Source organism: Ochotona princeps, chromosome 15 (assembly GCF_030435755.1).
Source record: "Ochotona princeps isolate mOchPri1 chromosome 15, mOchPri1.hap1, whole genome shotgun sequence".
Lineage (NCBI taxonomy): Eukaryota > Metazoa > Chordata > Mammalia > Lagomorpha > Ochotonidae > Ochotona > Ochotona princeps.
The window spans coordinates 34,251,647-34,263,995 of NC_080846.1; the positions used below are offsets into that span (position 1 = coordinate 34,251,647).

Below are 12,349 nucleotides of genomic sequence, written 5' to 3' on the forward strand. Positions count from 1 at the left end.
ATTTATTTGAAAGAGGGAGAAAGAAGGGAATATGTTCCCATCTACTGATTCAGTTCCTACAAGTCCAGTTATGGGTAGGACTGAGCTGAAGCCGGAGTCAGGAGACAGGAATCAAATTTATACATCCCACAATGCTAGCAGAAGCCACTACTGCTGACTGCTAGCATCTGGACTGGTGAAAAGCTGGAGTGGGGAACCAGAGCTGAGAACTGACCTGAGCCCTCCAATGTGGAGAGTGACAATCTTAACCACAGGGCGGAGTGTCCGTTCTTTCAAGCCTAAAACAAAAACTATCCTGCCAGTGTTGCCTCTGTGTCCGCAGGTTTTGATATGTAATGTTTCCATTTTTATTTGTTCAAAGAAAATTTTAGATTTCCTTCTTGACTTTTTCCCCAATCCATTCGTTGCTCAGAAATAAGTTGCTTCATTTCTTTGTATTTGTATAGCTCATAAAGTCTTTCGTACTCTTGATTTCTTGTTTATTGCATTGTGGTTGGGAAAAAATCAATAGATGTGTCGTCAGCTTTTATGAATTTATTGAGATTTGCTTTGTGCCCCATCTTGAGGAGTATGGCATCCATTTTGAGGAGTGTTCTATGACCTGAGAGAATGCACATTTTGCAAGTGTTTGATGAAGTGTTTTGTATTTCCTTTTTTTTTTTTAAAGATTTATTTTATTTCCATTACAAAGTCAGATATACTGAGAGGAGGAGAGACAGAGAGGAAGTGGAGCCGCCGGGATTAGAACCAGCGGCCATATGGGATCAAGGCGAGGACCTTAGCCACCAGGCCACGCTGCCGAGCCCATCCTTTTTTTTTATCTTAGGTGCATTAAGACTCTAATTTTCCTTGATGTGTACACTGCTGAAACTGGGCTGTTAACACCTGCTACTCTTAACTGTAGTTGAATCTATCTCATTTGTATTTGATATTTCCTCCATGTGTTCAGTGCTGCAATATTACATGCACATGTATTTGCAGGTTCTTTTCTTCTTACTGATTTGACTTCTTTATCATATATTAAACTTTTGTGTCTCTGTTCACTGCTTTGGAATCTGTTTTGTTTATTTTTTGTAATTATGGCTGCATCTGCTTTCTTTTGGATTCAATTTTTTAAAATCTTCACTAGTAAAGCTTAAGTAGTAGAAAACATCAGAATAGGTTGCTAAAAATAAAGAACATCATGTGTCTCCTTCTAAGAGATTTCCCCCATCATTTCTATTAGTGTTAAAACAACTTATGTTTCATGACATTCTCATAATGGTATAGTTTCATGAAAAGCAGTAATAGAAAGACATATTTCCTCAGGGAGAGGCATTTGAATATGAAAAATTAGTAAGTGTAATACATAATTCTCACACTCATGGTCAGTAAACATGTTTTTCTTTTGTAAGTTTCAGTTTCATAACCACATAGCCAACAAGTTGGGAAAATTGGGTATTGAAATTAGCAATTGTATGCTTCTCTGAAAAAGAATGCATTGCAACATAGAATTGGTTGAAATTTGACTCGTTAGATGAAAAACAGCCAGAGGAATTGGACGGGCTTGCTAAAAACATTATATTTTGAACTTGACTGTGTATGAATGTTTAGCTAGCTTGGGAAAGTACATGCTTTCAAGAGCTTTTGAAAGCAGTCTCGCAACACACATTTTATATAGCCTAAGTGTAAGTGAGTCATCTATTCTATAAAGGAGCTGCTACAATATCCCAGAGATTATTTTTGATGCCAGTACATTTTAAACTCCCCCTGGGATCTGTCACTCTAATTATGAGTGGTTTAGCCTCCCATCCATTTAGAGAAGACAGAACAAGGTAGTCTCATATAAAAACTACAGTGTTTTTGCAGTACCCAATTTTTTTTTATATAGATTACTTGAGGAAGCAATCTATATGACACAAGGAGGAAGTTAGTGTCTCCTTGTGGTTAACAGTGAAAGTACATACTTGTAAATATTATTCACATTATCGTGTTATAATTCTAAGCTAGCAATGATCAGGAAAAGGTACCACCAACATCCCAGCCTTTGTGTTCCTCTTCTCTCACTCCCATTTTCTCTTCCTCTGTCAGACTATTCCTGGAAAACCTTTTTCAGGAACTTTCCTTCATCTAAAAGAGTAAGCATCTCCTTTTGAAATTCACATTGTCTACCCTAACTCAAGAACCTGAAAATTATTTACATATCCCAACTGCTGCCTGTGGTATAGGCAGAGTATTTCCATGGTAGCCTGTAGCAGTGAATGTTAATGGAACATTTACATGTCAAGAAACTGTTATGTGAAGACAAAAAGCTCCTGGTGCATTTGGCTTTCTCCATCTCCTTGGTTTTGGCATCCTGGGAATCGTTGCTCTGTCCTCCTGAGTACCCCTTCACTAGAAGGCAGACATTTCTGTGATTTCTAAACTTCCGGAAGCACTAGGATGTAATAAACATGGATGGGTTAGTTTTAGTAGGTTATTTGCATTCACAGAATTTTCCTTTATAGTGTAAGAGAAGATTTCATGTCCACATCATGTTAGAAAATTCTTTGGTTTTGAAACCCAATCCATCTAGTTAATTGAGTGGGAAAGTTACTCTGAATTGCTACGAATATAAAATGCTCATGAGTTTTAGAAGGTGCTTCTGTAATTTCATCCAGATTTCCAAAGTGCAGAAATAAAATCATGAGTCAGTAATTTCCAGGCAACAGAGAAAGGACATGAAAGAAACATTTATCTGCCTTCCTTGCTATCACAGTGCTCACTGTTATTAAAACCATACATCATTGTTTCTTTCTGATGGGTGTACATTGTTCTCACATCGTCCTGTGTTCCCTTTGAAGGCTGCTTTGTGCATCTTATGCTGTATTTGTCTGACCTGTGCCCCATGGGCAGTGGTGAAATACGAGGAAGCTGTTTGCAATCAGCCCATTGGTTTATACTTTAGTGACTGCCAATTTCTCATTCTCCAGTTCCTGAACTCTTGGCCCTCAATGATGTTTGTTTCCCTTTATACAACTTCACAGGGGTGAATCGGCCATTGTTGTATTGCGAAATGAACAGAAATGCTTTCTTCCTCCCAGAATGTCCTCTGGGTAAAATCTGTAATGCTCTAGCACTGTGATCTGTTCCTTCTGAATCTCATCAGCATACTTCAGTATGATTTTTGGAGTCTTTTAACATCTCTATGAAGTGGCTAATGGGAAGATACTCTCTTCAATTTTGAGTAACTGAGCATTGTTAGTTGCACAGCTGGAATCACATCACTACAAAGTTTGTTTTGTTTACCAAGACACGAAGAAATTATAGTGTAGTCAGTCTCTTGTAATATGATAAGACCTAAAATAAATACACAAAAGGAAAACAGGGGGAGTAAACAGTGTGGGAGTGTATAGTTAGAATTTAATACCAACATTCTATAGGGAACAGGAGCTTTCTATTTACTTGTTAGCCTGGGAACTCTGTCGGAGAAATAAACACAGATTACAGATCTGTCTTAGTTTTAGAAGTAGGCACCTTGGATTGGCTAGGAATGTGTTCTTTTCTAGGGCTACTGACACTCTCTTGTTCTGGCTATTTAAAGGTTTTTCTGTATGCGTGCCTTCCTCCACACAGGTATCCCTCCAGCCTCAGTTAATCTGCTGCCGTATTCAGAATGGTGTCTTCTGTTGGAGACATTCTCTAAAAGACTTGATTCACAATAGAAAGAGGTGTAAAGGCCGGGGACATCCTCCTGGATCCTAGTCTCCTCCAAGTTTTTTGCTTGGAAGAGTTAGGAAGATGTTATAGAGTGGCGACTGATTTTGATTTTCATTTGAAGGATGAATACAGGTGTTCAGTGGTCCATTTCTACTATTTTCATGATTTCATTCTTTCTACAATTGAACTCTGCTTATACCACTGTAATTAAAGAACTCTTCTTTTCCTAAAACTTCAGGAAAGAACTTCAATACAGTATTGTAAAGGGAGAAATGCACATATTGGATTATGATCTGAAGGTATTCACAAGGAGAAAACTGTGCACTTGGAATACTGCGAAAACTCCTTCTCTGGCATGTTTTGTTTGTGTGTGTGTGTGTGTGTGTGTACATATATATTAGGATCTATATGCTTAGCATGGAAGAATGTAAATGCTAATATGTGACATATAATCATGTAATTATGTAACATTGTATTTATTGCTTATATATAACAAAATTATATATTATATTACATATTATACATTATATATTATATATTATATATAATATCTACGGGGCCTGGTGCAATGGCTTGATTGACTAATCCTCCACCTCCAAGTGCTAAGCTCTCATGTGGATGTTGGTTCAGGTTCTGGGTGCTCCATTTCTCATCTGCTTCTTGTTATGGCCTAGAAAAGGGGCAGAGGATGATCTAAAGTCTTGAGTCCTGGTACCCACATGGGAGACTGGGAATAAACTCCTGGATGCTAGCTTTGGACCAGCTTAACCCTTGTGTTTTTGGCCGTCTAGGGAATGAACCAGCAGACAGACGAGCTTTGGCTCTGTCTCTTCTTCTCTCTGTTAATCTCCCTTTCCAATAAAAAGAAGTAAATGTTTAAAAAAGCTATGAATATGCTATGGGAAACATGAGAAGCAAAGTAATATCTTAATAGAAGGTGTGTATGAGCTAGAACGTGTGTATGTGCGTGCATGCTTTTTTTTTTTTTTGAGAGAAAGTCTCAAATACTCTCCATTCTGAAAATATTTTTTCTATTCAAAAATACTGAATTCTTGTAGCTTATAATATGTTGGTCTTCCCTAGCACCTGAGATGTAATGTATATTGTAGTTTGATTAATGCCTAGCATAATGACTGAAGAATATGATTCATGGACTAAATATCTATTGAAGAAATAAATACATAAGTTAATACATAAATTGATTAGTTCTGTAAGCAGTGCCTCTTGTGATTTCTTTTCATGTTTATAATCTCATCTTGTGTGCGTTGGGTACTTCAACTCAAATCTTCCCTGTATTAGATCACCTGTCTCTGTATTAACCTACTTGCTTACATGACTCCTTCCAGCCCCTACAACTGTATATGTAGTCTCACTTTGCTACCTCTGCTGCCTTCCTGTTTGCTCTTTAATCACCACCACTGTTATACCAGCTCCATTACCCTGAAGTTACAACTCTGAATATTTTACTTGGAGAATTCTGTGGTTAGTGTTGAATCAACTTGCAACCAGATTTATTTCTTTGTTTGCCCACGTTAAGGAGTTGTTCATAATTAAAACTCCGCTCTCAATGGATCCTATGATAATGAACTCTCCTGATTCTTATATATGTATAAATTCTTTTTTTTCATGTTCAGTGGTCTTCCTTCTTTGGTTCTGCTTCAACAATATCATTGGGCTTGGATTTATCCTTCCTGGTCCCTAATCTTTGGTTCACCCTACCAATTTCTAACATTGATTTTGTTACTTAGCTGCCATGCTGAGCACATCTATGTATCCACCCATTCTGGCAACCACCATTCTGACTCCCAAATAGGACTTCATGTTTTATTTGATAACCACACTGGTGCTACCATAGGTTCTTCAAATCAAGTATCAACCCAAATTCTCTATCTCCTCTCTACCTCTTCAAACCCCCATGTCACTTCATTTGAACAGAATTTTACTGAGTGTATTTTGTTTTTTCTTTTTTGTGTTGCCATCACCATTGATGTAGCCTGGAAGTTCTAAAATCAACTTTGGTTCTCTATTCTTCAGTCCTCACACTTAAATTCCATCATTTTACTGTGGTTTCTATCTAATACGTCAGTCATACTACCTTGGGTCTTCTTTCTGAAATACAAATTTTTATTACAACTTTTCCTTAAAGAAGTTTAGTAACTTGGCATTATTATAGGCTTATTGAGAAAGTGAAGCAGAACCCAAAGGGTGTGTGTACATTGAGACAGGAGTTAATTTTAAGAAATTGTCTTGTGCAGTTTGGGGATCAGAAAACAAAGATTCTGCATTATGGTCAGGTGGGCAGAAGACCCAGGGAGTAGCTGCAGTTTGAGTCTTAGGGCAGTTTCCTCTCCCTTCAGGGAAGTAGATCAGTGTTTCTATTGAAGCCTTTCACTGGGTAAGGCTCATCCACATTGTGGAAGGGATTCTAAGTTTAGTGATGTACACATTAATCTTACCCTAAAAATGCCTTCACAGCAGTTTATTCAGAAACTATTTTAATATTATGGCTTAGCCACATTGACATATAACATTAACCATCACACCTATTCATGATGTTTAAGATGGTGTAGAGTTTTCCCTTTGCTCCATTCACACTTTGTCCCTCATTCATGTTCTGCAGACACAAGTGTGCATGCCTCAGTGTGGAGGATTTAGGAATGTTGATTGCAAAGCAGAAAGTACCTACATAAAGTACAAATTCAAATCTGTGTGTGGCAAAAAGTTTTTCATTCTATACCCCTTTCATGGTATTTCCTCTAGCACACAATGTCTAACACATATTGTATGTGTAGGATTCCTTGCTAAATGTTCCTGTAGGATGGTGAGGATGATTCCAGCATCTGCTTTTCTCTTTTTAATATTCTGAGGTTTCGTGTTCCCTCTTTCATTCTCTCCTCCACTCTTAAATCTTTTTCTTATGCTCTTTAACACACATTTACCTGCCATCTTGTGTGATGTTCTGTGACTGTTACTACTTCTATGTTCCAAAGGAACAAGTGAAATGTTTGACATCTCTCTCAAGTGAGAGGTTTTTTGGTAGAATCTGTTTTTATTGGAAGGGCAGGTCAGATTTATAGAAAAATGGAGAAGCAGAGAGAAAGATCTTCCATCCACTGGCTCGCTCACCATATGGCTACAGTGGCCAGAGCTGAGCTGATCCAAAGGCAGGTTCCAGGACCTCTTCCTGATGCCTCTCACGTGGATGCAGGGTCCCAAAGCTTTGGGCCATCCTCTACTGCTTTCTCAGGCTATAAGCAGGGAGATGAATGGGAAGTAGAGAGGCTGGGACATGAACCAGTGCAGGTTGTCTTATTTTAAAAACAGAGATTGTAATCTGAGCGACTTTGGCCAAGTGAGATATTTTCCTCTCTGGTACTACTCATAACATAATGTGCTATATAAACTCTTGGTCCTATTTGCATATACTATGTACAGGAGGCCACCCAGGAACATTAATACTGTGAATTATAATTCATTTGTATCATATTTATAAGTGTTTGTAAGTGCTTTGTGAGGAAGCAACGTGAATGCTAGTGGAAAATTCTTTGAATTTAGATAGATAAATGATGGAAATGCTGATCTTAATATTCTTAGCACAACAGCATAAATATTGGCTCCCACCACTCTGGATTATCTTCAAACCAGCATGAATGTCAGTTTTGTTTATTATCACTGCTGACTTTTTTTTTTATAATGTAACAGCTATTTTCTGGTACCCGTATATGTCGAAATTGACACCATGAAAGGCAGAAAGGACTGCATGTTAGGATGTATTTCTTGGGATCAATTGAAAATTATGCCTTATATAAAAAGCAAAATGTACCTCCATCAGTTCTTACTGTTTATTTTGCATGTGGTCTGCTTTGCTCATTAATGTTACTCTTGTGAAACCATTTAGGAATTTAATTCACTGCTACTGCTTTATTTTCCCATTACTTGTTTGCCCAGAGTTTCCTAAAACTGCTGAATCAATTTTTAATATTGGTTTATTTAAATGTAATTAATCATAACACATTTTCATAATCTTCATAAAATGAAGTAAATGAAACTGTTGAAGTGAAACTCTGTGCATGGCTTAAAAGGGTGCACATAGCAATCGGTTAAATGAACCTGGACGAGTGGTCCACTTTGGCTGCTGGGTTAGTGAGAGTAACAGCAGTAAGAGTAGCAGCAGCAATAGCTCATCCACACCAACTTTTCTGTGGATGTCATTCAGAGAGTACAAAAGCTTTCGCATGTATGTAATTGCATCAAGTTCTGAAATGCTCAGGGTTGAGAATTTCTTTTGTATACAAAAAATAAAAAGGAATCGACAAGGGAGCATGTCTCACCAAACCATTAACAAAATACTGGAGTGGTGGACTTGAGCAATATCAGCTGGGCTTTCCAAGGAGACAGTAGCAGGTGTTCACACTTGGAACACGATTTCTGCCTGCAAATAAGCAATTAAACTTAAGTGCCCAGGAAGTCGAGTATGATCACCCACTTCCCTCTTGTCTGTCTCCAACAACACAGCCTGAAGAGAGGGTGTGTAATGTTGCCTCAAGTGGACGGTAACCATCTCTACTTCGATAATTTTTTCAGCATCCACCTGCTGTCAAAACTCTGTGTAGTATTTCTTATTGAAAGAATTCTCAAGATTTTCAGTGTCTAAAACTTGAAATTATCTAAGTATTTGTCCAGATAACAAGCTGAGTGGATATCTAAATTAATAGAAACTTCTACAGGGAGTCAATATGGGATTTTTTTAGTTATTCAGAACATAGGGAGATAGATAATATATGAAGAAACAAGGATTAAACTCTTATGTAACGGCTTTGATTTGAAGTTACAAGGAAAGATGGAAGCATAAGAAAGTACTGATTGCCAAGAGGAGATTAACATTTTATGTTGCTTTGTATTTTATACGCTCAGGTATTTCCATGTGTCCAAAGCACATATGTTTGGTGGTTGTGAGAAGAAGGAAGACGGAGCAATGAGAGGGGATTCCCAGAGGAGGGAGGCACGTGGATTGGGATTATCTTTAATTGTGTACAAGATGCGTAATTGGAGCATTCCATTACAGACAGGCAAAGACGACAGCTGTTGCCTTGTTACTTTAAAAGAAAGCATATTTCTCTGAAGAAGTAATTTAGTGACGCATATTTTGATATTTTTTTTTTGCAGATTTTGTGCCCCTTTTTGAAACAGTTGTTATTGCTGATTACTATCTGAATGCCAAGTGCTTGCCTTTCGTGTACTCTACAGAAATTGCAGTCATTTTTCAATAATTCTGCTTCACTGTGGGCAGCTACTCGGGCTCGATTGGCCATGGACTGTGCAGAAGATTTAAGGATTACACTTCAGATTTGAATTATAATTATCTGTCACACTGGAAAAAATAGCCGTAATGAATTTGCTTTTGTTACCGTTATTACCATTCTAAATGTTCTATTGCTTTGTTAAGGTTACCATTACCACCTGGAGCCTTTTCTGGACTTTGGAAAAATCAAGAAGCATTCAAGCATTTATACTTTGAAAAATTTCCTGTAAGAACTTTAAAGTACTTTCATAAAAGAATATTTTGTACTTCTCTGTAGTCCTTTTCTATTAAAAAGAACAGCTGGTTCCCAGGATCATGAATCAAGAAGCACCTTTTCAGGAATATGTGAACCAATCACCATCTCTCAGCAATAAGGATGCCCAACTCACAATTATCTAAATAAGCTAGTTTTATGTTTTATCCATCACTGGACATAAACATTTCTCAATTTCTCTTATCAGCTTTTCCTAGAATATGACAACCCTTGGTGTAAGGGTTGCTTGGGGAACTTTCAGGACTCTTTCTCTCCCTGAATTCCTCAGTACAGACTAAGAGCAAGTGATCAGAATTTTGTATCAATAAGATACATTAGCCTGCTCTACAACTGATTATACAAGCAAAATGTAATTGGCTTTCCCAGATGTTGCTGTTATCTACTTTTGTTGTCTTTCCTGCTTATACTTTGAATTGTTTAAAATTCAATTTTAAAATGTAAATGCAAAATACAGAGTTCTCATAGTACATTCCTATCCCAGTTCCCTGCATTTCAGTACCTTTCTGTTTCCCACTATGTCCTATAGTAGTCCATTCCAAGGACAACTTTGTTTTCATAATGGTACTGAATTGATAATGCTCATCAGAATCCCCAAATCACCCATCTGCTCTCCTGTTAACTCTTTCTCCCCTATCATTGTAAAGAATTGGAAGAGAGGAACTGGTAGGCCCCAGAGACAAAGAAGTAATAAGGAGGTAGAAGGGCTAGTTGCCTGGATTGTTTCTCTCTCACACACACACACACACACACATATATTGAACTGTACCTCACAAAGTGTACAAGTATTCCATGTTAAACAACCAGCTAAAAATTTAACTGATTGAAAATGAAACACTAAGATTCCATCATGCATCATGCTGTTAGATAAAAAGGAATGAGTGGTTGCATTTTCATTTAGAAAGTGAGTCCAACTATTTGACATTCTGTCTTCATTACCTGTGAGTAAAAGACAGATGAGCTAATCAACTAGACAAATGACGCTAAGGTAGCTTTCTTTGGAAGAGATCTTAGAGTTGAATGACCTTAGTAGCCAAGATTAAACACGCTCCTGAGAGGGCAAGGCAAGGAAAATTTGTCAGCACAGCTGACTGCAGTAACCCAATCTGTCTACCTGATGAGCTACAGCCAACCTATCCGAATACTGATTTGATTGATTACAACCTGACAGTGGAAATTGATATGTACACATGGTTCTACTGTGACTACCTTGAAAACTCTCAAAACACCAGTATGTGGGTAAGCTGTATAAAGTAAGTCTGTTTTCTGCATTCTAGCCCAACCTTAGACTTCCCATCGGAGCACACAACGGTTGGGTGGCTTATCCAAATTTCACATAACTTGGAGGTCTGTCTCTAGTGTTCACACTCTTGACTACTCTAATACTGTAGGAATTATAGAAAAGCTGCTAATTATTTTTTTTAAGGGTTCATTTATGTATTTGAAAACCAGAGCTATCAATAGAGGGAGACAGAGAGCAGTCTTGTAGTTCACTGTCTGGAAAGAACAACCAGGTCTAGGCCAGGCCAAAACCAGCAGCCAACAGCTGCATTCTGACCTCCCGTGAGGGTGGCCGAGACCAAAAGAATTGAGCTCTGGCCCACTGCCTTCCCAAATGTATTAACAGGAAGATATAGAATGCTGGAAGCTCAACCAACACCAGATCCCCAAACTGGCAATGATTGGTAGCTCATGATGTGAGAGAGTCTGTTCTGTTTTTGTTACGCTAATTCATGCAGGCTTCACAAAAGTCTTAGAAGGCAAAGTTGATTTTTCAGCTCACATAAGAGCATAGTCTCTACTAAGTAATGGAATTTGTATTAGAGTCCATGTTTAGAAACATAAATGTCAGGATAACACAAAACAGTGGGGAAAATAAAATAGTTCTTCCTATTTTATTGTTCTTGATTATTGTGTTTTCTGTGTGAGGAAAAAAATCTGCTTTTCTGAGTTGAATAAAAACTGAATTTTATACTTACTATTAAATTTTACTAAAGCTTAAATTCTAGTCTAAGCTAATAAACTAGTGATACATTTAAAATTATTCATAGAAAGTTTTGAAGCTCTTAAATTTAATGCAATTTAAAAAGAATGCTGTCAAGGAATTACTCTGTAATACCAAAATGTTTTAGAATATTGAGCTATTACTTTTCCATTAAAAAAAGAAATTGGGTTCATAAACTTTGCAGCTGCAAGTTCAAACACTTACCTTCAGCACACACAAGAAAAATTTACCTTGTTCCTGACTGTTACAGGAACAAGGCAACTCTGTTACACTTTTGAAATAAAAAATTAATTTCATACCCTAATTATGGAAGGGCCAAATACCTACAGTAAATTCCTTTGTACCTCATTGTATATTTCACCAAATTTAAGATGACTAAATTCTTTAAGGTTGCATTTTATTGAATTCAGTCTCATTTTCAGGGATACTATGACACCATGGATGCTGGCTACATGGATGAAGAAGGCTATGTGTATGTCATGTCTCGAGTTGATGATGTGATCAACGTTGCAGGTCACAGGATCTCTGCAGGTTCCCTCGAAGAGGTACTGACTGGCCCATTGTGGTTTTCAGTATGTTTGGGAACAGAGCTGAACTGGAGGCCATCTTGGTGTTGTATCATTCTACTTTGAAAAGTACCACTTACTTCATTTGCAGCAGGGACTCGCTTCCTGCAGTGGGTCTCTCACCTTTCCTGTAGCTTTTCATCTTCACCACGCTCCTTGACCCCTGTAGGGAGGTAGTGAGGCGTTTTAGACATTTGCATTTTTTTAAATGAAAGAACCTCTTTGGTTTGCTTTGATATCTGTTGCTTGATTGGTTCTGGCTTATTGATTGATTTCTGTTTTAAGTATCAGGTTTACATGTTATTCTGAAGTGATAGAGCATCTAAACATTTGATTGTACTAAATCTCTACACTTTTCATCGGAGTAAGTCACACTGATTCCCAAAAGAGGCTTTTTAAAAATCTTATTTCAGAATTTTTCTAGGGTATGTATATTTTGCTTTCAAGATTCTTGTAACCATGCCACAGGCAGGGTATCGGCCAATCTCAGCTTAGCCAGAGAACCCCTCATAATGCCATCAGAGTGT

General features: G+C 37.6%; 1 protein-coding gene across 4 annotated transcripts in view; it reads left to right on the top strand.

Moving 5' to 3' along the window:
- ACSS3 (acyl-CoA synthetase short chain family member 3) overlaps positions 1–12,349 on the top strand; it is a 168,204-nt gene that overhangs the window by 135,254 nt on the left and 20,601 nt on the right. For 3 of the 4 annotated variants that reach the window (XM_058673280.1, XM_058673278.1, XM_004583066.3), the window contains 2 exons: positions 9,125–9,206; positions 11,679–11,801. In XM_058673280.1, coding sequence (XP_058529263.1) covers positions 9,125–9,206; positions 11,679–11,801 — 205 coding nt within the window. Of the gene's footprint in view, positions 1–8,844; positions 9,103–9,124; positions 9,207–11,678; positions 11,802–12,349 lie in introns of those variants that run through there. The other variant, XM_058673279.1, reaches the window with a different exon arrangement.